General features: G+C 44.8%; 1 protein-coding gene across 4 annotated transcripts in view; it reads left to right on the top strand.

Moving 5' to 3' along the window:
- The window catches only part of WWC1 (WW and C2 domain containing 1), a 154,181-nt gene that overhangs the window by 65,588 nt on the left and 63,107 nt on the right, over positions 1–25,486 (top strand). The window contains exons 2-3 of one of the 4 annotated variants that reach the window (XM_045502254.1): positions 7,515–7,624; positions 18,981–19,184. In XM_045502254.1, the coding sequence (XP_045358210.1) occupies positions 7,515–7,624; positions 18,981–19,184 (314 nt within the window). Of the gene's footprint in view, positions 1–7,514; positions 7,625–18,980; positions 19,185–25,486 lie in introns of those variants that run through there. The other 3 variants (XM_045502271.1, XM_045502262.1, XM_045502280.1) reach the window with 3 other exon arrangements.

Here is a 25,486-nt window from a genome sequence, read left to right as displayed (position 1 = left end):
AAGTGCTACAAGCTACTGCTCAAACAAGCTACTACAGGCTCTAGGCTGAATTTGGCCTTCTGGTAGTCAGTTGGCCATGCCTACTCTAATGCACCATCTGGTTCTCAGGGCCATAATCTTAAATCCCAGCAAGTGGTATGCAGAGGGATAGCAGCATGGATTTATCACTGTGTCAGTGTACTGGAGGGAATTGGGGAATGGTTAGACCTAGAGACCTGGGGATGGAGGTAGAGGAAGGAGACTGGTCCCAAGAACTCAGTGGGGGCAGAGTGAAGACAATATTTAGCAGGGGGGTGAGCCACTGGTGTGTATGGGAAGGGGGCAACCTAAAGAGGAGAGGAGTGCATGGAGAGCAGTCTGGAACCCTCCCTCCTGCTTTGCTCCTTCCTCATCTTTTCCCCATAAAAAAATTCCAGGAATGGGAGTGGACTAGGCCAAGAAAGCTTCTGGATAAACCAGCCCAACCAAAGTAGGGAAGCAAAGAGGTCTGGGGGCAAAAACACCAGAATGTTGAGACAGGTGTTTTGAGAGTGGAGGGAGGAAGGGAGGGAATTGTTTAAGAGAAGAAGAGCTGGGGAGTTCCTGGTGTAAACACCTCCTCCAGAGAGCAGATTGGGAGACACAAACCCACTCCAGCTGCCATCTCCTAACTCCTGTGGTTTAATCCAAAAAGGGAGAGTATACGTAGTCCAGCCCCTCCAGGAAAGGAGGCTATGGAGTACAGTGCAGGGTGTATTGGCTATTAACCTGGACGATTATTTTGCCTCAGTTTCCCCATCATGGAAATAGGGATAGAAAACCTAACTCATAATACCAGCTAATGTTGGTTGAAGCCCTGTATGCCATGGGGTCCGCACAGGTCATCTTAACTAGGTCATCATTCTCTACATCCCCACTATACAGACAAAGAAGCAAATTCAGGCAGGTTAGGGTTCATGCCCAAGGACAAAAAGTAAGTGACAGTGCCTGCTTGGGGACACAGGTGGCTGACTGTAGAGCTTGGGAGTTTTAGCCACCATGGGTTATCTCTTGGGATGAAGAATGATGCTGATGAGGATCACTAGCACATCTGACCACCTAAGAGGAAAGGTGACGCACAATTCTCACAATGCACAGAGCAGAAAGCCTCTCAACAGATCCCGTTAACAACCCACAGTGACTGAGGGCTTATTACATTCCAGGCCCTGTGCAAAGCACTTCATATGGGTTATCTCGTTTGATCCCCACCACACCCTTATGAGATTGGGACTCTAAGTTTCACAGAGAAGGAAACTCCTCCCAAAGAGGTTACGTAGCACCCCCGTGATTGTGGAAGAGGTGGAGCAAAGTTTTCAAACTAGCATGAGTTCCTGAGCCTTTGTGGGTAGTAGCTGACCTGTCTCCACAGTAGCTGTGAAGCCGACCACCTTCTTCTTCCTTCCTGCCTCCTCCAGCCTTTCCTGACGACACCCTGTTTCCCCAGTCTCTCCAGTCTCCCAAACCCTTGGCCTTTCACGTCTGAACAGCTGACCTAGCAGCTTAGTAACCATCCCTACATCCTCTAATTGCCTGTGGTTCACAGCCCCGGGTAGCATAGCCACTTCGTATGCAATCACCAAATGCCATGGGGATGGGTCACTGCCTGTTTTAAGGGTAAGCCTTGGCTCCCTAGCCAGACCCACTTCTCCTGAAGGTAGAAACGAGGCTTATGCAAGTGTTGGAGCCCTCATGGTGTCTGGCATGGGACCAGGCTGCTGTGTCTGTGCAGTAAATATGTGTTGCTTGAAGGACTGATGGACAGGAGAGAGAGAGAAGGAAAGCAGAAGGTGAGGCAGGGAGCTTCTCTAGATCACCTTCTGCCACTTGGCACAGGGGTGGCACTTATCAGGGACCCCAGAACCCTAAAAGTCTGTCCTCTTCACCTTTGTGTCCCTACCACATCGCTTATAACATAAAGATATGTTATGTGGCCTTTTTCCTCCTCAAACTCACCAACATTGTCCCGCCCCAACTGGCCTTTCCTGTTGCTTCCCAGCATCGGGTCTCCGCTCCAAGATCATCTTCTGCAAGAGGCTTCCCTTGACATTCCCTCTCTTCCACCCCCCAACCCCGTTACCCTTGATCCCACCCCCTTGTTGTATTTTTCTGAATAGCATGAATCTCTGACATGATTTCGGTGACTTGCTTCCTGGTTGGGGTGTGTCTCCTACTAGAATGTAAGGACAGGTCCCTGTCTGTCTTGTCCACTTCTGCATTTGGCATTTAGGAAGGTTCAGCTGTTCTGTGTGTGCAGCTCTCCTAACAAGCTCTGAGATGCTAGTTTTTGTCTTCCCCAGATTTGTTAGACGTATGAATGAAGGTGTTTGAACAGAACTGAATTAAAGGAATGAAGGAGGACTTCAAATACTGCACTTTCTTCCTACCCACCCCAGCCTTCAAGGTGCAAAAGGTGAAGGGGCAGCTGCGCTCTGCAGCAGTCTGGAGGTGAGGCTGTGAAGTCAGTTGTGCAATCTAAGCTATGGGAACTATGCGTGTGAAACACCCGGGGCGGAGGAGCCGGCCGGCTCATCCTGCCTGAGCTGGGAGGAGAGGTTCCGCTGAAAGTTTGGACAGTTCTTGGCTTAGAATCTGGAGGGCCCTTTAGAAAGTGATCCCGCCCAGCTGGCCCTCTGAGAGAGCCCAGTTGGGGGCCAGCATCCTGCTGGAAGGCCATAATGAGGTTACTGTGGGAAGCATTCAGATTGCTGGGGAAGCATTAAGAACATGAAAGATATGCTACGCGTTCTTCAGTCTCCAGAGAATCACCACCCAGTGTTAGACTTGGCAAAAGGTCTTCCGTTCATTCTCTGAGCTGCCTGCTTAGAAGGGATGCACCGCCTGAATACCGAATGCCAGCCATGGCAATCTGGGAGCCTCTCCCACAGACCGTAGGAAAGCGACGCGAAGCTGGAGGAGGGCAAGGAGCCTGTGTTCCTGGACAGGTGTGCCCTTGTGCTCCCTGTAGTGTGCTCCCCATAGGGTGATCCTGGCAGAACCTACCTGTCTCCAAGGTGACACATCCGGGCCTCTTTTCCAGGAGGCCCTGTTGTGAAACATTCAGGAATGTTTGTGTTCCTTCAGAGATTTGTAATTAAGAAGAGGCAGAACTAGTTTTTGCTTGGCCCTCTTCCCTCTTGCCCCTCCAGCGTTTGGGGCATTTCGATTTCATGATTGGGGTTTTCAGTAGCCCAGGACGTGGAGGCTGGAGACTGCCCTGAAGCTGAAATGGGGTGAATCGCTTCATCAGAGGGTGGGGGCAGGGAGTTCCAGGCAAGCCCCCAAGTCTGGGCCACATCTGAAAGCAGACATCTCTTCCCAGCTCACATTCTTGGCACTTGCCCAAGGGGAAACATTGCAGGCCAGAGAAGCACCCACAGTTTCCCAGGGGGAACTGGTTTAAACAGACCGTTCTTCTCTCTGGCAGGAAGAGTGAATGTGTGCACGTGCATATACGTGTGTGTGTGTGTTTAAATCTTTGTGCAGCTAAAAACACTTCTCTTCATCCTGATTCTCTGAATGACACGTTGCTGCACACTGAATAATTCATCTCCTTCTTGGCATTTGTTCCAGAGAGAATGTTGCTGTCCAGATTTCTTGTAAGTTGCATAGTCTCCCAATAGAAGCTTTTCTCTTTCCCATGGAAGAGCTCTGGGATCCAGGATATCAGCCCTCTGGCTTTTCCCCCAAGATTGCTTTGAGGGGGAACCCTGAATATCAAACCAGGGCCTGCCTTTCTCCACATGCCCTCTTCTTCTGTCTTTGGGTGCCCTCTTGACTCACTCTTCTTTATCCCTGATGGGCACAGTTTCTGTGTTTGCGGCAAGTAGAAGTCCACCTCTCAGCGCCTCCTGTAGGATATCTCTATAACAGTCACATTACTGATGTTTGCACTTACTTATCTCAGTTCTGACTCCTCAGTGTCAAAGGCTGGAATGATCAGCCGAGTGTATGGTTTTCTGGAAAAGTGATGCATTTTTGGTGTTGCAGACCTGCCCCGTCTCCAGTCCTCACCCTCACAGAGAGTTCAGTGAATCACTGGTATTGATGACTTGAATGACTTTGAAACATTTGATCGTCTTTTCATTAAGCAGCTGTGGATTATCCAATGTGTTGAACATCTTCGTACCAAGGCACAGGGGGCTGAAGGTGCAAATATACCAAAGCTCCAGTGCCTTTTGCCTACTTCAGACTTGCCCCTGATGGTCCAGAGTCGTCATCTGTATCTCTGGCATAGCCTACTTTGTGTTCCAGATTGTTCTTGGTCTTGTTAATTTTTATGAGCAAAGCTCAGGTTTGGGAGTCAGGTAGTGGGGCTTCAGGTTATACCTCTGTGGTTTACTAACTGTGTGATATTGAGCATGTTTTCTCATTCGTAAAATGAAACAGTAGTGCCTACTACCCAGAGAGAGAACATGACATATATAACTTGCTTTCTAGGCTTAGATTTAGCCATTATAAAATAGTTTAATTACACTGATATATGAACATTACAGAGAAATTAGTAAAAGAAATTACATTAAAATCTGTGTACCAAGATAACATTTTAATGTACATCTTTCTAGTTTCTCTTCCATATGTGCTGCCAAAGTGAGCACCCAGTTTCTCTCCTACACACGCATGCAACATGCACACACACTTGCACACAAATTTTTAGGCAAAATATACAATAGTAGTATCCTGTCGATTTTCTCTTTCAACAGTGTTGTTCTCATAATATATTGAGAGCATCCTTCCGTATTAGCAAAATGTAGAACAATACATCATTATTTTTCATTCCTACATATTCATTATTACAGTCACCCATTCCACAAATATTTATCAAGCACCAGTTGTGGGGGACACAGGAATCTGTTGCTTAGATGCACCATTGATGAAAGCATTTAATTAATCCCTAGGGAGGAATTTTGAAAGGTGATGATCCAGGGGAACTGTCAGAAAGGGACGTATCTTCTTGGTTTTCTGGGTGGCAAAAGGTATATATAATAAGATTCATATCTCTGCAGCCAGGCTGGCAGGCAAGGCTTTCAGGGAAGAGGGCAGAGAGAAGAAGGAGTCAGAAAAAGAGGTCTGACTCTAGCATTCCTGGTCCCTCACAGATTTTTCTTTCCTCAGTAAGAGAGTAACTCTCCGTGGAGAGGTATGCCTGTGTGTGGACTTTTTCTTCAGAGGCTCTTTCAAAGATTTGCTGCATAAAATGTTGTTGGATGAGATTTGGTTCTTGGAGTTCACTGGTCTTCATTGTCTGTAAGGGAGAACCACTTGGTGAAGTTTGAGGAGAGGGAGGCACTGTGGGATGTGGCCTTTTGTTTCTGAAGTCTGGGCAGGGCATGCGGTGGTGGTGGTGGCATGGGCTGAAGACCGCCTTGCAGGACTTCTATCCAGACTGGCACAGGTGTACCTGAATGAGGAGTATCGTCTGCTGAGGGAAGTCCCTATCACCTGTGTGTCTTCTCCATTTTTCCCTGCTTTGACTCCAAGACAGTGGCTTGTGATTTTTCCATGGGGCTCAGGAGATGCACTGAAGATGTCAACTTTCAAAAGAACCCTTGAGCTCACACACAGCAGGAGTTCTGGAGACACATTTCCTTGCTTGAAATCCCAGTTTTGTCATTGACTTGGAGAATGTTATTTAGTCTTTCTTAGCCTCAGTTTCCCCTTCTGGGGAATGGAGATAACAATAACTGATGTTTTGTGAGCACTCATTCACACCAGTATCTGTGCTAAATGCTCTTAAAACATGACATTAGTTAACCTAACCTGGACAGTTATTATTATCCCACTTTTCAGATACAAATACTAAGGTTCAGAGAAGTTAAATAAGTTGCCAAACCCACACAGCCAATGTAAGTGATGCTTACTGAATCCTTATTTGATGGTGCTTAGTCTTTCGCATATCATATTTACCTCTAGCCTCACCCTCATCATCTCCCACAATGCAGCAGTAAATTACTGACTAACAGAAGCTTTTGGAATCTCCATTTATTCAGTAGGTATTTTTCGCAGCCTGCCTGACCTTGGATATGTAGTGGCATGTTGGGCACACCACATTCTGTCCACCAGGGGCTCTTTCAGTGTTTCTTTTCTCCCACATATGTGTGTGTGTGTGTGTGTGTGTGTGTGTGTGTGTGTATAGTATATATATTATGTGTGTGTGTGTGTGTGTATACACACACACACACACATATATTTTAAATGTTTATTTTTAAGAGGGCCAGGGGAGGAGTAGAGAGAGAGGGAGACAGAGAATCCCAGGCAGGCTCCGTGCTGTCAGCACAGAGCCTGACACAGGGATTGAACACATGAAGTGTGAGATCATGACCTGAGCTGAGATCAGGGGTGAGATGCTTAACCAACTGAGCCACCCAGGCACCCCTCCCCTATATATTTTGCTTTAAATCTGAGCTGGAGTGGTTATAGGAAAGGAGATTGCACAGTACAGGAGAGAGGGTAGTTTTCTGAGGCTTGGAGGGAAGGTCTTGATCAGAAATCCTGGACCCTATTTCAGTCTATTTTCTTCCTGTCCTCTTGTGTGTAAGCTAGCCACTCTATCCAAAGGATGACGAAACAGAGCCGTGTGGCCTTCCAGGACTCTGAGGGCTTGGGAACAGACTAGAGAGAGAGAACATCTGAGTATGGGTTTTAAGCAGAGGCAGTAAATAGGAGAAACCAAAGGGGCTTTTTGGAGGGGCCACTCAGGCTGATTGGCTGTATATCTAGGTTCGAGGCTCCTTGCACTCTGACTGAAAGGCTTAAACGATGGTTTGTGCTGTTTTCCAGCCTTGACAGGCCTTAGTTCATTTAGTTGGATGATTTGTCTGTCTGACTTAGCCACCAAGTGGGTGATTACCACCACTGAACACCAAAATGGGGTCTTAGAGAGTGGTTATTACCAAAAAGATCAGTCTGGCCTGGGTTATCTAGGGAAGGACAGAGGTAGGTATAGGCATTTAGGAACTGGCTCAAGAAGCAGATAAATACTGCTTTTGGCCAAATTCATAAGGATGGAACATCTGCCATTCTAGATGCTGCTGTAAGCCAGCTTTCCAGAGGGCAAGTGGGCACAACAGATATAGGGTAGAGCCAGGATGAAGACTGGGGGTGGGGTGGGCGAGTGAGTCACAGATGAAGAAGCCAGTGAGGGCTGGAGTCCCAGTTCAGAAGCGAGACTTGACCTTCGAACCTTTTTCTGCACACCGCCCAGAGATGCAGAAACAGAGGCCCAGAGAAGGAAGCTGATGTGCTCACATCATTCCCAAATCAGTGGCAGAGTTGGGCCTGGAATGCCGAATCCCTGCTTCCCTCCTGGGTGACGTAATCCTGCTGCTGCAGCCATGCACTCACCTTCCTGGGGGCCGCGGGCACAGCAGAGTTGGGGTCAGTGCAAAGTCTGTGGCTCTGCTGGGTCAATCCAGAGGAGCAGGGGGCTGAGAGAAGCAGTGAACTGCAGGGCTTTGGGGACCGTGGGCTGATGGAGTGTTTCTCCTCTCCCTTGCCAGGTACACCAAACCACTCACCTTTGCCGACTGCATTAGTGATGAGTTGCCACTAGGATGGGAAGAGGCGTATGACCCACAGGTCGGAGACTACTTCATAGACCACAACACCAGTAAGTTTCTGTCCAGCATCCCTTCCCCATCTTGCACCCCATCCCTCTACCTCCACACCCACCCCCCAAGTCTGGAAGAGCTGCCGGCAGAGACTCTTGAAGCCAGATTGTGTTTTGTTTTATATAGAGTGAGATGGAGATGTCGATGTAGATATAGATAGATAATGTATGCTCGTACAAAATAACCATTTAGAAGGATTTTAAATAGAATCTAAAACTCTCCCCTCACAACCCATCTCCCCAATTTTACAGAAGCAACCACTGCTAATAATTTCTTGTGTATCATTCCAGAAATGTTCCGATTGTATGTTTGTGTGTATATGCAGATATGCTTTTCTTTAACATATACCAATTTTTGTGCGTACAGATTTTTTTCCATGTAAGGCAGATGTGTCATTGTCATTACCAGACCAGAGCCCCGGCATGTCCCTAGCAGCATGCATACATGTGTGTCCATAGTGGATTGGTATCAGTTGTGGTGTCTCTAGCTCATTATAGTGGTCAGCTGACCTTTGCTTCATGTACATGATCCAAGTATCCTGATCCAGAGTAAAGATTCCTAGTGTCTTTGTCTCTGAGGCAATGATGTAAGAATAGGTTGAGAAAGGGACAAACGTGTTGTCTAACAGGTGGAGGAACCCAGGTCATGGTCCCTGAGCCAAGGAGACTTAATGGGTATTTGGGCTTCATCCTTTTTTTTTTTTTTTTTTAATTTTTTTTTTTTTAACGTTTATTTATTTTTGAGACAGAGAGAGAGCATGAACAGGGGAGGAGCAGAGAGAGAGGGAGACACAGAATCTGAAACAGGCTCCAGGCTCTGAGCTGTCAGCACAGAGCCCGACGCAGGGCTCGAACTCACGGACCGTGAGACCATGACCTGAGCCAAAGTCGGACGCTTAACCGACCAAGCCACCCAGGCGCCCCTGGGCTTCATCCTTTGTACACCTTCTTGGCCAAGATTATGTCCTGTCCTCTGAAATTCACTGCCCCACGTGTCCATGCCTGTCTTGCTTCCAGCCTTCTGAAGTGTAGGATTCCCTTTGTCCTGTCAGGAAAGGGGTGAATGGAATGAAATGGGATGTGCCTGGCCAGGCCTAAAGGCTGAGAATAGGGCACGAGATCCTAGTAGCCTCTGTTTACTGACCACACAATCTGTGCCATGTGCTGGAATAGACACCTGATAGACGTCTTCTCACTTAATCCTCCTGGCTCCCCTGAGGGGTGTTAGGATGATTATCCCTGTCTTATAAATGCAACTTAAAGGTCATCACTGACTGCTTGATACTCAGAGCTAAAGCACAGCGGAGCTGGGATTCGAACTGCTACTAGGGAGCCGAGTGTGCTCCCCGATTCGCTTTCTCCTCCAAGTTCAGTAGCACCTGGCTATGCCTCTGTCGTGCCCCTCATCACTCTGTGGTATAACCATTTGCCTGTTGTAAAGCAGGGCAGTGTCTAATTCATCATGCCGGCCCCAGGCCTGTGCTTGGTAAGGCACATAGTAGGTATGCACTTGATCTTTGCTAAATAGGAAAGGGCATACGTGCATGAACTCATGACTAAATGGATGAATGAGCAGACTTCGTCGGCACCAAAGTGTAGACAAGTTTCTGAGAGACAGCTAATGACATTAATTGCATTGTTGGGGGTAGCAGAGGTTTTTATTAGCGCTCACAATTGCATGCTAGAGAATGAGAAGTAAATATGCCTAATTGAGTGTGTACAGGGAATGAGGTTAATGCTTGGAGGCTGCACGGTATGCTGGGTTCAACAGTGATGTACAGGGACCCAAACCAGTCTACTCCTTGTGTTTAATTACTGAGTTCATCCCCCTCATTAAAATCTGATGGCAAGAGCAGTATTTTAAGGTGCTTCTGGGAGTTGTTGGAGAAATAGAAGGCAGGAAGGAATAGCAGGCAGTGGCAGAGTTTACTCTTGAGGAGATGATGGCAGAAATGGGATGTATGGGCGGGTGAGTAAATGGGGGCCACAATAGGAAGAATTCTGACAGTTTTACCAGCTCTCAGACCACTGGGTGCCTTTTGCTTTGAAGGTGTCCTGCTTGGATGGAAGGCACCACCTTCTGCAGATGGAGGCTGTGTGGGGTACAGGTGGTGGGAGTGTGACCCTCGAGGCCTAAGCATTCAGAGCTGGGGACTCAGACCAGTCCTCTGTGTGTGTGTTGTTCACAGACTGAAATTACCTTCTCCAGTTATAAACATAAGAGAATTGAAGAGGTTCAATCCACCGTCCAGCATTCATTCATTCAGCAAATATTCACTGACTATCTGCAATGTTCCAGGCACTGTTCTTGGAACTTGGGATACATGAGAGTGTTTGTAATGGCAGTGATTCTTGCCCTTACAGAGCTTTCATTCTGGCAGAAGAGACAAAAAATAACACAAATAAGCATATTATGTAGTACATTAGACAATCAAAGTATTACAGGAGAAAGAAAAAGAGTGTGGGCTGAGATGTGCTGGGATGAGTTTGAGGGTGGTGGGGAAGGACAGTGGCCATGGTCTTCAGGAAGAAGACCTGGTTGAGAAAATGAGATTTGAGGGAAATCAAGGTCATGGGGATGACAAGGAGGCAGGTGTGCACATGGCAGAGTGAGTAAGGAAGCCGGGAGAAGGACCTCAGGCCAGAGAGTTGCAGGGCATAGATGGGGTGGTGGTTTGCCTTAAGGGCTCTAGCTTTTTGCTCCATGTGAGATGAGAGCCATTGGAGAGTTTTCAGCTGATGAGTGGCATGATCTGCTTTATGTCTTAAAAGGGCCACTCTGGCTGCTTTGCTGAGAATAGAACTTAGTGGAGCAAGGGCAGAAGCAGAGAAGCTTGTGAGAGATGATTAAAGTCATCCAGGTGACAGAGGGCAGTGCCCCAGACCAAGGCCTTGGTGGTGGAGGTAGTGAAAAGTGGCCAGATGTGGATGTATTTTCAAGGTAGAGACAACAGGATTTCTTGGTAGACTGCATATGGAACATGAGAGAAAGAGGAATGAATGGCCCTCATGGGGCAGAGCAGCTGGCAGGATGGAGTTGCCATTTATTGAATGGAAAAAAACTAGAGTATTGGGTGTAGGGAGGAAAATGATTTTGGACATGTCGAGTCTTCTATACCTGTTACACATCTAAGACTTGAGGGAGAAGTCTGATATGTTTGATGTAGGAATCTGGAGTTTGGATAAGAGATCTGGGCTAAAGCTAGTTGTTTGGGAGTTGTTGGCATACAACACAGTAGTATATAAAGACATGAAGCTAGCTGAGATCACCAAAGGAGTAAATCAAAGAGAAGAGAACCAAGGAATGAGTCTTGGGGTTCTCAGATAGTAAATCAAAGAGAAGAGGACCAAGAAATGAGTCTTGGGGTTCTCAGATAGTAAATCAAAGAGAAGAGGACCAAGAAATGAGTCTTGGGGTTCTCAGATAGTAAGTGGGTGCAGAAAGGAGAAAAACCTGAGGAGTGACCAGAAAGGTAGAAGGAAAACCAGGCCATCCTGAAGGAAGCATGTTGAGGAGAGTGTCGTCAGCCCTGTCAGATGCTTCTGATGGGTCAGATATGAAGACTGAGATAGACCCAACTTTCGAGGGAAGCTGTGGACAAGGACTCAGGGCAAAGGCCTGACTGGAGTGAGTCTGAAAGAAGACCAGGGGTAGGGGTGGGGGAGCAGCGCCTGAGGTGGCTCAGTCAGTAGCTCAGGTCATGATCTCAGGGTCATGGGATCGAGCCCCATGTCAAGCTCCTTGCTGAGCGTGGAGTCTGCTTAAGATTCTCTCTCTCTTTCTCCCTCTGTCCCTCTCCCTCACTTGTGCACTCTCTCTCTATTTCTATCTCTATCTCTATCTCTATCTATATCTATATATAGATATAGATATGTAGAGAGATAGAGATAGAGATAGAGATAGAGAGAGACAGACAGACAGAGGAGTGAGAACCAACAAATATAGACAACTGTTTCCAAAATATAACCCATTTCATTATTTCAGATGTGAGTGTTCAGTACTCCCACAGACTGTTTCCATCCATCATGATTAGATGGTTTTTGTGTTTTGGGTTTCTTTTTAAGTTTATTTATTTTGAGAGAGAGAGAGAGAGAGAGAGAGAGAGCGAGCACATGAGCAGGGGGAGGGGCAGAGACAGAGGGAGAGAGAATCCTAAGCGGGTTCCACACTGTCAGCACAGAGCCTGATTGCGGTGCCCCAGACCCGCAGGCCCACAGACCTCACAAACTGATATCATGACCTGAGCTGAAATCAAGAGTTAGACACTTAACCAAGTGAGCAGCCTAAGCACCCTTGATTAGATGGTTTTAATCAGGGATCAAATTATGTGTTCTAGTGTTTTCCCTTCATATTGTGTTATGAGTATTTGAGAGATGCCACACAGTCTTCATATTGTCATTTTTAGTACATCAAATGAATGTAAGCAATACATTTTAACACATAAAACAAATGCACCATAATTACCCCTATTGCTGATCTCCTGCACTATTTCCATCTATTTGTTATAAATAAATAGGGGGAGAATCATTATTCATATTGCTCCTCTCCTTTGTGACAATTTCCTAAGTTTATATTTCCAAATATAGGATTACTAAGCAAGAGACTATGAACATTTTTGAGACTTCTGATCCATATTCGTTCCTAAATTGATAAGAACTTCCAAAAGACTGTATCAACCTGTATTGCCATAGGCAGTAAGGGTACTGTTATCCTCATGCCTTGATCAGTAAGGGGCGATTTTCATTTCCTTATTTCTTGATAAATTCATTATAGGTTTAAACTGTTGCTTCACTGCTTTTCATTTGCATTCCTTTGCATAGTAACAAGGTTGGGCATTCTCCAGATGTTCAGCTGGTTTTAAGACAATTGTTGTTAAAGCCCTTGGAGAATGCACTAGCGTTAGCCGTGTGGGTATGCGTGTGGTGTGTGTAGAAAGTGGGCGTGTGGTGTGTGGAGGAGGTGGTGTGTGGATTATATGCAGAGCTTATGAGTGTGGAGAACGTGTGTGGAATACGTTTGTAGATGGAGGTTTGGAGCACGAAGGAGGATAGAGAAGGGGTTCTCAGTGATGGCTGCGCTTAGCTAAGTGTTGGCAGTAGCTGCCTTCTGGGGAGGAGAGCCTGAGAGGGAAGAGGATGGGGTAATGATGTTTTATGTAGCCAGGTGTGTAAAATGTTCAGTGATTAAACTGTGCCCATGTATAGCTTTAATTAAAAAAAATAAGAACTAAAAAATAACTAGCCAAGGTGATCTCAAGGATCCTGCCTGATGTAAAGATATCTATTCAAATGTGATAGACTCAGGAAGGAGGGTACCAACAGAAGAGGCTGGGCCTGGGGGGACCCTCTCAGAGTCTGACTAATGCAGGACAAAGGCTGTTAACTAACACAACTCCCTAGACACCCCTGGGAACTTTTGAAAAGCCCGGTATCCTAAAGGACAGTCTTTTCAATAGTTGCTGGTCCACATGGAAAAAAATACACCCACTTCTGTCCCCACCTCACACCGTGTATAAAAATAAACTCAAAATGACCATAGACCCAAACATAAAATGGAAAACTAGAGAACATCTAGAAGAAAACATAGGAGAAAAATCTTCGAGATTGTAGAACAGGCAAAGATTTTTTTGGGGGGGAGGGGGGACAAGACCCAAAAACCACTAACTATAAAAGAAAAATTGATGAATGGGGCTTCATTGAATGTAAACCTCTATTGTTCAAAAGACACCAGTAAGAAACTGAAAAGGTAAGCCACAGGTAAGGAAAAAATACTTACAATATTTAGATCTAACAGAGGACCTATATCAAGAATATATAAAAGGACTCCTATCTTAAAATAGTAAGAAGCCCAACAACCCAATAAAAAAAATAAGAAAGAGATTTAAAAAACACTAAAGACATACAGATGGCGAATGGACACATAAAAGTATGTTTCCATCATCAGTCCTTGGGGAAATACAGATTTAAACTGCAGGCGGGTACCACAGCATACCCACTATAATGACTGAAATGAAGATTAACAATACCAGTGGTTGGCGAATATGGAAGAATTACAACTCCACTAAATTAGTGGTGAGAATGTAAATTGGAACAGCCATTTTGGAAAACAGTTTTTCTATTCTTTTTTAATGTTTATTTATTTTTGAGAGGTGGGGGTGGAGAGGACAGAAGATCCAAAGTAGGATCTGTGCTGACAGCAGAGAGCCCGATGCAAGGCTTGAACTCATGAACTGTAAGATCTGACCTGAGCCGAAGTCACACGCTTAACTGACTGAGCCACCCAGGCACCCCAGTTTGCCAGTTTTTTTTAATAAAATTCAACATATTGAATTTTTACAATACAATTTACAATACAACCCAGCAATTCCATTGTTGGATAATTTTGCCTAGGAGAAATGCAGATATATGCCCATACAAAGATTTGTGCATGCATGTTCATTACAGCTTTTCATGATAATCCCAAACTAGAGAGAGACAACCTAAAGGTTTTTCAAAAAGTGAACTGTGATATATTCATACAATAGAATTTTATTCAGCAGTAATAAGCAAGCCACTGATACAACAACATAAATGAGTCTCAAAGCCTTATGCTGAGCATAAGAAGGAAGGCTCAGAGATCATACACTTATGCATCCATCGATAGGAAGTTCTGAATAGGCTGAAGAGGAGGGAGGAGGTGGGTGGGAGTAACCAGGAAAGAGTACAGGGATCGTTGAGGTAAAGGGAACATTTTACCCAGCGATTTAAGCGTGTACACATTTGTCAAAACATATCGAACTATACACAATGCCTGCATTGATCGTATTTAAATTTTGCCTTAATAAAGTTGATTTAAGCCATACATTGATGCCCACTTCATACTGTAGACCAATTAAGTGGAAATCTCTGGGGTAGTTCCAACATGTAGCCAGGTTGAAACCAGTGTTCTGATATGAGGTTGCGTGTTGTTTGTCTACGTGTGCATTCATCTATCTGTGTTGGTTTCTACTATGAAAGAGAGACTGGGCCACCCAAATTGGTAGCCAGCCTCCAATTAAGGCTCTCCCATACTTTTATATTCCAAGGAGTAGAGGACCTTGGTCACAGAGAGGGCGCTACTAAACAGAATGCTCTGGGGAGGGTTCATCCAGGTGTGCCCTTGCTGCTGGTCAAGGGCCAGCATCTCAGCCAGCCCTTTGGCGGGAGATCCTACCTGGAGCTCAGCATCACACCTGCCAGCCTTGCCTGCCAGCTTCAGTGAGCGCTCAGCGCATCTGTGCTGTCACCTCTGAGAGAGTGTTTTTCACCTTTGGTGGCACACTGGAATATTTGGGGAGCTTTGCAAATCACCACTGCCTCATCCCCACCCCCAGAGATTCTGATCTAATTGATCCAGGGGTGGGGCTTGGGTATCAGGAGTGTTAAAATTCCCCCCAAGTGATTCTAATTGTGTCAGTCAAGGTTTCTCAGCCACGTCTGTCTGGGGACAGACACCTGGGGAAGCTTTCACAAGTGTCAGTGCCTGGGTCCCACTCATGGAAATTCTGATATAAACATTCTGGAGCAGGGTTCAGGGTTTTTTGTGTTTTTGCTGTTTTGTAGCTCCTCAGCTGATTCTAATATACTGCCAGGACCCAAAATTACTGGATGAAGTACCAACATTTTTTAAAGCAATTTTGCTGAGAATCTGGGGGAAAAGACACTTTCATAGGCTGTTTGTGAGAATAAGAATTGGTACAACCTTTTGAAAGGTAGTCCCTGTATTAAGAAGTATATCTTGCAGAATTAATCATACAAGTTCACACAAGTATTTTTTTTTAACAGTTGTCACTGCAGCATTGTTTGTAATAGCAAAAAAACCTAAAACAATCCAAATATTTCCCAATAGAAGTCTGGGAAGCCACTAATACCCTACCATAAATACAGCCTAATCCCATTCCATGGAATACTATGCAACCATTTAAATGATCAAGGTAAATAAAAAATTAAAAAATAAATAAAAACAGTAATAAAACTAAAAAAAAAAGAATAAACAAAAAGACTTGAGGTAAATCTTCACCCAATAAGGAAGGATGAACAATATCTATCATTTGCAGATGAAAGCAAATTACAGACCAGTATATATAACATGGGGCCATGTTGCATTAAAAATAAGTTTCTGTATACAGACACATATGTATCAACAAACAGGTTTATGTATAATTAGAGGGCAGTATCTTTTAGTGTGTGAGACTCCTAGCAGCAGTTACCTGTAGGGAGTAGGATTAGAGACATGGAAACTCTCACTTATTTTATAAATTTGCGGTGGTAGAATTGTGAGATTTTCCTTTTTTGTGTTTTTCCCCAAAAGTGTAAACTTTAAAAATTTACGTATTTTAGAAAACATCTCCAGCCTGGCCATGATCAGCTGTATCTTCTGTGGGCTCTGTCAGCTGGATGTCTGAGACTAACGCTTGGGCACTCAGGAGTCCCTGACTCTGAGGGCATCCCTATCTACTGATGGGACATAGGACCCAGCTTTATAAAATGCTCCCCCCTTTTTATTTTATTATTATTATTATTATTATTATTATTATTTGTGTTTATTTATTTTTGAGAAAGACAGAGCGTGAGTGGAGGAGGGGCAGAGAGGGAGGGAGACACAGAATCTGAAGCAGGCTCCAGGCTCTGAGCTGTCAGCACAAAGCTCGACACAGGGCTCGAACTCACAAACCACGAGATCGTGACCTGAGTCGAAGTCAGATGCTTAACCAACTGAACCACCCAGGTGCCGCAAATGCTCCCCTTTTTAATCTTTTCTTGTAAATATTCCTCCTCCTTTCCTGGTGGAAGGGTTGCAGAGCTTTCCTTATGAGAAACAATCTTGTGGCTCCTGCCAGCAATCTTTAGACTTTGTTTTCTTTCCCAGAAAAAGGGAGGAGGAAGAGTTTAAAGAATTGCTATTCACAATTAAAAAACTGGTCCCAGTAAATAGTTTGGGCTTTACTCTCACCAACGTTTGTTTACTTTACTTGGGCAGAAGTGCTCTATAGCTTCCTAGAAGCAGGGTAAGCAGGACCTGTTATCCTCTTTAACAATTACAGAGGTAGATTCAGAAAGGTTAAGCAACCTGCCCATTGTAACACAGCAGTTACTGGTAGGGACAGTAACTTGGCCCTGCTGCTTCTGTGATCATCCTCCCTATACCTTCTTTCTTTCATTGGAAATGCTCATTTGGTGAATGAGGAATGGGAGCTATCGGCCCTACAAAAGGAGGCACAAACTCAAATTCCCCAGGAGTCAGACCCATGACATAAATGAATGAAGCAGACCAGCAGACTGATGGAGTACTTGGGTCTGTGGCAAACTGTGGACTCAGCATGGCCAGATCTTCTGAAAAAACAGAGATCAGGATTGTAATGTTTACATCTCCCTGTTTTTATATACCAGTAACCAACTTAAAATTAATAAAACACTTTCGGTTAAGCAGAACCTGTCCACTGGCTGGATTCACCACATGACCATGATTATACAGTTTCTGGTGTGTTTTGCCCCCCAACCCCACCCACCAGCGGGGAGATGGCTGAAGGGTTGGCAGTTGAGGGGCATCGATTCCTTGACATTGCTTTGATATCTTCTATGTCTGTTCAGCTGTTAGCTATCTTTTTTTTTTTTCTTAATGTCTATCTTGGGGCACCTGAATGGCTTGCTTGGTTAAGCGTCCAACTCTTGGTTTTGGGTTAGCTGATGATCTCACTGTTGGTGAGTTCGAGCCCTGCATCGGGCTCTGTGCTGATAACCTCTAGCCTGCTTAGATTCTCTATGTCTTCTTCTCTCTCTCTGCCCCTCCTGCTCTCTCTCTTTCTGTCTCAAAATAAATAAATTAGCGTTAGAAATTTTTTTGTTTTTGTTTTTCTAATAGGTAGTAATTTTTTTTCTTTTTTTCTTAATATGAAATTTATTGTCAAATTGGTTTCCATACAACTCCCAGTGCTCATCCCAACAGGTGTCCTCCTCAATGCCCATCACCCACTTTCCCCTCCCTCCCACCCCCTATCAACCCTCAGTTTATTCTCAGTTTTTAAGTCTCTTATGGTTTGGCTTCTCCCCTCTCTGTAACTTTTTTTTTCCCCTTTCCCTCCCCCATGGTCTTTTGTTAAGTTTCTCAGGATCCACATAAGAGTGAAAACACATGGTATCTGTCTTTCTCTGTATGACTTATTTCACTTAGCATAACACTCTCCAGCTCCATGCACGTTGCTACAAAAGGCCATATTTCATTCTTTCTCATTGCCAAATAGTATTCCATTGTACATATAAAAAAATTATTGTTTTTTTGGATTTTGACCTTTTTTCAAATGATCACTGTACATATTTATTGCATTTTTTTTAAAGAATGAAGAAATATCGTACCACCAAGACATATCTACTGCTGATAATTTGCTAAGCGTTCTCCTAATGCTTTTGAGAATGTACATATTGTTTCAATAAACACAGCATTATTCAGTTTTGCCCCCTGCACCTCCACTCACTTATACATAATAGGCCTCTTTCTGTTTCATTCACATTTCTTTGAAGACACTATTTTTGGTGGCTGTGGCAGCGTGTTGTGTAAATATAGCAGACTTGACCAGTTATTTTCCATGTGACCTTGAGCAAGGTATTTAATCTGTGCCTAGATTTTCTCTTTCATGTAGTGGGGGTTAGAACAAAATCTACTTTTAGGGTTAGTGTGAGGATTGAAGGGGCAAAGAGATATACAGTAGTTAGAACAGTGCTTGGCGTAGAGCAGATGTTATATTAGCGCTTGTTATCCTTTTCATCACTATTATCACAGTTTGGTACAAAGGCATCTTTGCCTGAATTTTTTATTACACTTGGTAATAAATTATTGTGGGGGAATTACTGGTTAATACTGTGGGGGAATTATTGGTCACAGGGTATTCACATTTCAAGGCTCTTAATGTGCATCGTCGGATAGTCCTCTTCTAAATCTGTTACTAATTTACATTTCCAGCAGGGAATGGGTCCCTATTTTTCATAGCCTCTAAAATATTTTTTGTTTTCTTTTTCTTCACTCTTTACCAAAACTGATGACCTTAAGGATCTGTAATATCCTTGAGCCTCTGTCTAGATTAGAACTCAAACCTGGTCCTTCTCCTTGCTGTTCTGAGACAGACTGGCTTTGGGTATGGAAATTAATTCTGGTTTATATTGTTTTTGTTGGCTTAACCCAAATGGAGAGTCTCTGTTGCTTAACAGGTAAGTTTAATGCATCCGCTTTCATCGTGATACTCTGTTTACTATATTCTCTGTTTTCTGGTAGTGCATCCCACAGGCCACCGACCCAACATGTCTTGGTGAGGTGCTGACCTAGGGTCTCTGGGGTCTGTTCCAGAAACCACTCAGATCGAGGACCCCCGGGTGCAATGGCGGCAGGAGCAGGAGCACATGCTGAAGGATTACCTGGTGGTGGCCCAGGAGGCCTTGAGCGCGCAGAAGGAGATCTACCAGGTGAAGCAGCAGCGCCTAGAGCTCGCACAGCAGGAGTATCAGCAGCTGCACGCCGTCTGGGAGCACAAGCTGGGCTCCCAGGTCAGCTGTGAGTACCTCCCGCCACCAGCGCCCACACCCCTGCACGATGGCGGGAAGGACTGCACCCAGTCCTGTCTGGCTCGCCTCTCAGTGCTTCTCAGATCTGCCAGTTTTCTTCCATCTCTGCTTCTCGTGCAAACCACCATCCTCTCCGAAGCCCTTCTGCTTCTGCCTTGCAGTGATTCATATGCCTCTTTCATTCCATGCCTTTCATTCGTCTGCAGTCATCTCAGACTATCAGCCAGCTTACAGACCTCCTCATTTAAAGCCCTTCAAAGGCTAGAGGATGTGGGGTGTAGGGAGTTCTTCTTCAATGGAGAGAGCTTGAAGTTGGGAGGATGAAAATGGTCTGGAGATGGACAGTGGTGGTGGTTGCACAACACTGTAAATGTACTTAATGCCCCTGAACTGGACACTTAAAAGTGAATTTTACGCTATGTATATTTCACCACAATTTAAACAAAAAACCTTCAGTGGCTTCCCATCGTTCCTTCCACAGCCTCCACTGCCCTTTGTGGTCAGGCTCCTGCAGCCACCCCAGCCTTGTCTCATGCGGCCACTTGCTGCACTCCATTCCTTGTTCACTGGGCTCCAGAGCCCCCCACTCTGCTCCCCTAGCCTGCCCTGCACCTTTCCACCTTGGCACTTTTGCACTTGCTGCACCCCTGCCTAGGATGCTCTTCTGTCTGTTTGCATAGCTGGTTCCCTCTTACCCTTCTGGTCTCACCCTTCCAGTCCCATTCTTCCCGTCATCTCCTCTGAGAGGCTCGCTTCTGACAGCTCCATCAACAGACTCCCTTCCCCAGTGTTAGCCTTTGTAATGGCTCTCTGTTTATTTTCTTCATTGCATGTGTCACAAGACATCTGCTTACATGTCTGTATTACGTCCAGTGGCATGTTAACTCTGTAAGGGCAGGGCTCCTGTCTCCCTGGTTCGCACTGGTATCTTCAGGAGAATAGGCATGCCAAGGCCCCAGTCCTTCATTCCCAGTGCAGTACCAGACCAGTACCTGTTCAGGGGCCTACTTACATTTGCCAATGTGTTGGGGTTTTTTGTCTTTTACCACTATTTCTAATAACCAGCCCTGCCCCATGTTTTTTGAGTGCTTAGTACATGTCAGGCTGAAAATGCTATTTCACTGAATCCTCATAATAATCCTGTGGATGAGGACAGTTAATATCCCCTGTAATAGAGAAGGAAACAGGTTAGCGGAGTTGATGACATGCCCAGGGTCTTAGAGCTGGTGAGAGCAGCAGTAAGTTGTAAATCCATCCCATCTGCCCCTCCAGCATCCTCAGTGTGGGCGAAGGGGCCAGCACTAGGCCATGCTGTTAGGTTGACATAGCTTGGCTGCGTCACTGGATACTTCTCCTGTGTGAAGCCCTCATTTTGAGAAGTTCAGTCCTCCTTGGGGACAGAACTTGCCCAGTTACTCACTTTCCCAGCCCTGCCCTTTTCCCTGGCGACTCAAGCAAATCCCCAGAGTCTCAGATTATGGAAAAGAACTGTATTATACTTATTACCTTTTTCTAGGTCAAGTAATGTCCTAGAGACTGTCATGAGCGTTTTAGCACTTAATCTGTTTTAGGCAGCTCAGGCCGCCATAACAGAATCTCAGAGACTAGGTGGCGTAAACAACAGAAATATATTTTCCCATAGTTCTGGAGCTTGAAGTCCAAGATCAGGGTGTCAGCATGGTCTGGTTCTAGTGAGAGCCCTCTTTCTGGCTGGCAGATGGCTGCCTTCTCACTGTGTCATCACATAGCAGAGAGGGAGACAGAGAGCACGGTCTCTTCTTGTACAGTCACTAATCCCATCATGAAAACCCCACCCTCGTGACCTCATCTAAACCTAATCACCTCCCAAAGACCTTTCTTCAGATACCATCCCATTGGGGGTTAGGGCTTCAACATATGGATTGGGGGCAGGGAGGAGGGAATTCAATCTATAGCATCATCCTTGCCACAGCCCTGGCAGGGAGATATTATTGTCCCTAGTGAAGCTCAGATTTGAAGAGGTGGGGTGATTTTGTTTTCTCCTGAAGCCCTGCAGTCTGAGAAGTGACAAGTGTGTATAAAAATGAACCTTCGTATTTTGGGGGACAGGATGCTTACATGGACCCAAAGTATCACCCCACAAATCACTTATGAATTTCAGAAGGTAAAGTGTATTTTCACATGGAAAGAACTGCAGCTACCGCCTTACACAGGTGTAAAATTAGCATCACCGTAAGGAGACGAACTGACATCGTGTGCTTTCTGATGTGATGCAGTAAGAACATTGTGGAGGATTCTTGACAAAAATATTTACCGTCCATCAAATCATCAAGATACAGCCAGACAGTTCCATAATGTGGAATGTCCTACAAGATAATTGGCCTGGACTCTTCGAGGGGGGAAAAAGTGTGAAAAACTAGAAAGAGGGGAAACTCTTCTATACTTAAAACAACAACAACAACAAAAACCTATGGAGGCATAAACCAGATTAAATGTTTGCACCCTGGTTAGACCCTGGGTTGAGGTTGCAGGCGGGGGGTGGGAGGGTGAGGGGGAAGCAGCCATAACAGACATTCTCAGATATTTGGAAGATTGTCTTAATTGTGATCATCATATTGTGGCTATGTAGGAGAATGTCCTTGTTCTTAAGACATGCATGTGGCATCATGTCTACAGCTTAATTTCAAAAAAGATCTAGCAGGAAAAAAAAACAATATAACCATGCCATCAGTCTCAGTAAGCTGATCAGTAGCTGCCAATGACATGTTGGTGGTTTTGAATAGAGGACAGGTTTGCATTTTTTGGCCACCCACCATTTTCAGTAATCATTCATTGAGGGCTTTCTATGAACCGGGCGTCTCAGTGAGAGGAAGAATTGGAGTGGAGGGAGGGATAGATAGAACAAATGTGGGGAAATGTTAAAAATTGGTGGACCTAGGAAAAGAAGGGTATATTAATATTATATTAGTCTTTCAAATTTGCTATACGTTTAGTTTCCAACATAAAAAGTCAAGGTGGGGAAAAGAGCCAAATGGGCAGGAATGATATATTTCCACAGAGAAGCCTGATGGTAGGAGATGACCATCATTGGACTTTGAAGTCAGAGGGCCTGAGTTTGAATCTCCACTGTTACTGTGTCCTCTTGGAGAACATACTTCACCTCTTTATGTGTATGATCCCTTCTGTTTAAATATAAAATGTTATGGTACCTTCCTCTCCTGGGTCCATGTCAGAGTTTGTCAACCTCAGTACTACTGACATTGGAGGCCAGCTAAATCTTCACTGTAGGGACTGTCCTATATATTGTGGGTTGTTGAGCAGCACTTCTGGTCTCTACCCACTAGATGCTAATAGTACCCCCTACCACAGGCTATAACAACCAAAAATGTCTCCAGACATTGCCAAATATACTCTAGGGGGATGCAAAATTCTCCCAGTTTAAAACCACTGGTATCATAAACCAGTACCCTTAGAATATGTTAATGGCTCAACATTCTTCTTAAATACTTTACATAATATTTTGAGAGTATGAACTCGAGCTAGACTGCCTGGGGTCACATCCAGGATATGCCATTTACTAGCTGTGTAACTTTGCCCAAGTTATATGCTACTTCTCTCTGCCTCAAATTCTTCTATAAAATTGACATAAAAATGGTATCACCTTAGGGCACTTGGGTGGCTCGGTCGGTTAAGTGTCGACTTCAGCTCAGATCATGATCTTACAGTTTGTAAGTTCAATCCCCACATCAGGTTCTGTGCTGACAGCTCAGAGCCTGGAGCCTGCTTCAGATTCTATGTCTCCCTCTCTCTCTGCCCTTCACCTGCTCTCTCTCTTTCTCTCAAAAATAAATAAACATTTAAAAAAATAATAATGGAATCACCTTCATTGGGGTGTTATGAGACTTAAATTAGTTAACAGATGTAAAGTACTTGGAAAAGTACTTGTCATATTCTCAAGCTCTCAATAAATAATAACAATTGTTTGATATTATTAATTTACTGGCATTGAAATGACAAAAGATTTTAACAGATCCCTGGAACTAATAAGAGTAAATACATGATTAGTAGTAGGAAATAATGATGCAGTCTTATCATATGACTCCATCAAGTTCAAAGGCACCACTGGTTTGAATGTTAAAGAACTTCCACCTAAAGTGACTGAGGTCATCTCTGGTAACCAGATCTGAGATCCAAACCATCCAGGAATTGGGGCGTCCCCAGCCTAAGCATCCCAGTTAAAAAGACATGACCCTTCCTCCTCATGACTTTCTATGGGTTTTAAAACCAGCTTTGTCTTCCAAGTCAAGCTCTCCAACATGTTGATAAACTGGTGAGGTCACATGCCTTGTTTCTAATTCAGATGGCTTGCCTGAGCTTGTGAGAGTTTTGCCACCTGGCCTTGGCTGAGGTGGGGCCTGGCCACAGGTGGGGTCCTGGGGGTGGAGGCTTTGTCAGCACCTCTGGTGCAGTCTCTGGCTCCATGGGGAAAGAGAAGAGAACTAATATTTATTGTGCACCTGTTACATTCCTGTAGGGCAATGTGATGGGCATTCCACATCCATTATTTAAAGTAACCTTCCCCTCCCAACTGTCCTGCAAATATTGTTTCTTTTTTACATATCAGGAAACTGAGGCCCAGAGAGGGGAAGGAGCTTCTTCAAGGTCACACTGGTAAAAAGTGGCAGAGCCTTTATACCCAGGAGTATCTAACCTCAAAAACATTTCTCTTGAGGCACCTGGGTGGCTCAGTCGGTTAAGCATCCAACTTTGGCTCAGGTCATGATCTCGCAGTCCATGAGTTTGAGTCCCACATCGGGCTCTGTGCTGACAGCTCAGAGCCTGGAGTCTGCTTCACATTCTGTGTCTCCATCTCTTTCTGCCCCTTCCCCACTCATACTCTGTCTCTCTCTGTCCCAGAAATAAATAAAAACATTAAAAAAAATTTTTTTTAAATTTTCTCTTAATTTAATACAAGTCATCAGTCAAATTCTAAGGTTCTTGTGTTACATTTGGGTTCTCCCATCCTCTGAAAGATGAGAACTCAGGATAACTGGGTTCTTTGGGCCCTCACCATGTTCCTTCCTCTTTCTAGGCCTTGAAAAAGCAATCATTGGGAACCTTGTAGTTAAAAATGCCAGTTGAACCACCTACCTGATTTCCCTCACTCCTGAAATCAAGAAAATACAAAATAAGAGATTTCCTTTTTAAGGAGTACATGCACAAAGACAGGGAGACTGGGAGAAAAAAGAGTGACAATAAGATGTGGAAGCTGGAAAGCAGATGGGCAGGTGACAACCTATCTGATAGACCTGAGAAAAGAGAATACAGGCTGATTGTGAGGAAAACCAGCACTCTGGTCTACGTAGATCACTGGTAAAAGTCATGGGAATTGGAATCCTCGGCTGTCCTTGGGAATGTAAGTCAAGTTTGAGGAGGCCCTGACATAAAGAGGATTGGGTAGAAGCTGTTTTAGGAAAAGGACAAGCAAATCTCTTCCCCAAATCAAACAGCCCATCCCCATCCTGGCAGGATACAAGGTGGGGTGCACCACACTGAAAACACAGTGATTAAGTGAACTCGGACCCATAGGATTTGAGATCCCAGCTCACATGTACCACTTGGTCCCCAGAATGGTGCCAGGCTATTACCACCCAGGCTGGATAGTAGCAGAGTCTAGGGAATCTGACCAGATAAAAGAGATGTAAAGACATTGAGCATTTCTGGATGAAACAGTCCAGCCAAAGCATGTACCATATAAGCCACAGTCAACAAACCTCACTCCATTCTGCTTTTTTTTTTTTTTTCTAATGTTTATTTCTGAGACAGAGACACAGTGTGAGTGGAGGAAGGGCAGAGAGAGGGAGACACAGAATCCGAAGCAGGCTCCAGGCTCTGAGCTGTCAGCACAGAGCCCGATGCGGGGCTCGAACTCACAAACCATGAGATCATGACCTGAGCCAAAGTTGGTCGCTCATCTGACTAAGCCACCCAGGCGCCCCTCCATTCTGCTTTTGGAGCAGACAACTGAGATTCCAGACACCTGAGCAAAGCCTCTGACATGCAAAATAGAGATGAAAACAAACCCTTGGTAATGGGGAGGCCTTGTGGGAACAGGGAGTATACGTGGAGAAAACATCAAGAGAAGCTACACACCCATGAAACAAGAACGGGATGCTATATTTTATAGAAAGGAACATTAATAGAACACAAAAGAACCTTTAGAAATTAAAATGCTATAGCAGAAATTTAAAATCCGTAGGAAGACTGGAAGGTAAGCCTGAAGAAATCTTCTAAAAAATCAGGGCAAAAATA

This window comes from Leopardus geoffroyi, chromosome A1 (genome assembly GCF_018350155.1).
Source record: "Leopardus geoffroyi isolate Oge1 chromosome A1, O.geoffroyi_Oge1_pat1.0, whole genome shotgun sequence".
In the NCBI taxonomy this organism is placed as follows: domain Eukaryota; kingdom Metazoa; phylum Chordata; class Mammalia; order Carnivora; family Felidae; genus Leopardus; species Leopardus geoffroyi.
Note: the sequence above shows the minus strand (reverse complement) of the source record. Positions and strands in the feature narration are given on the sequence as shown.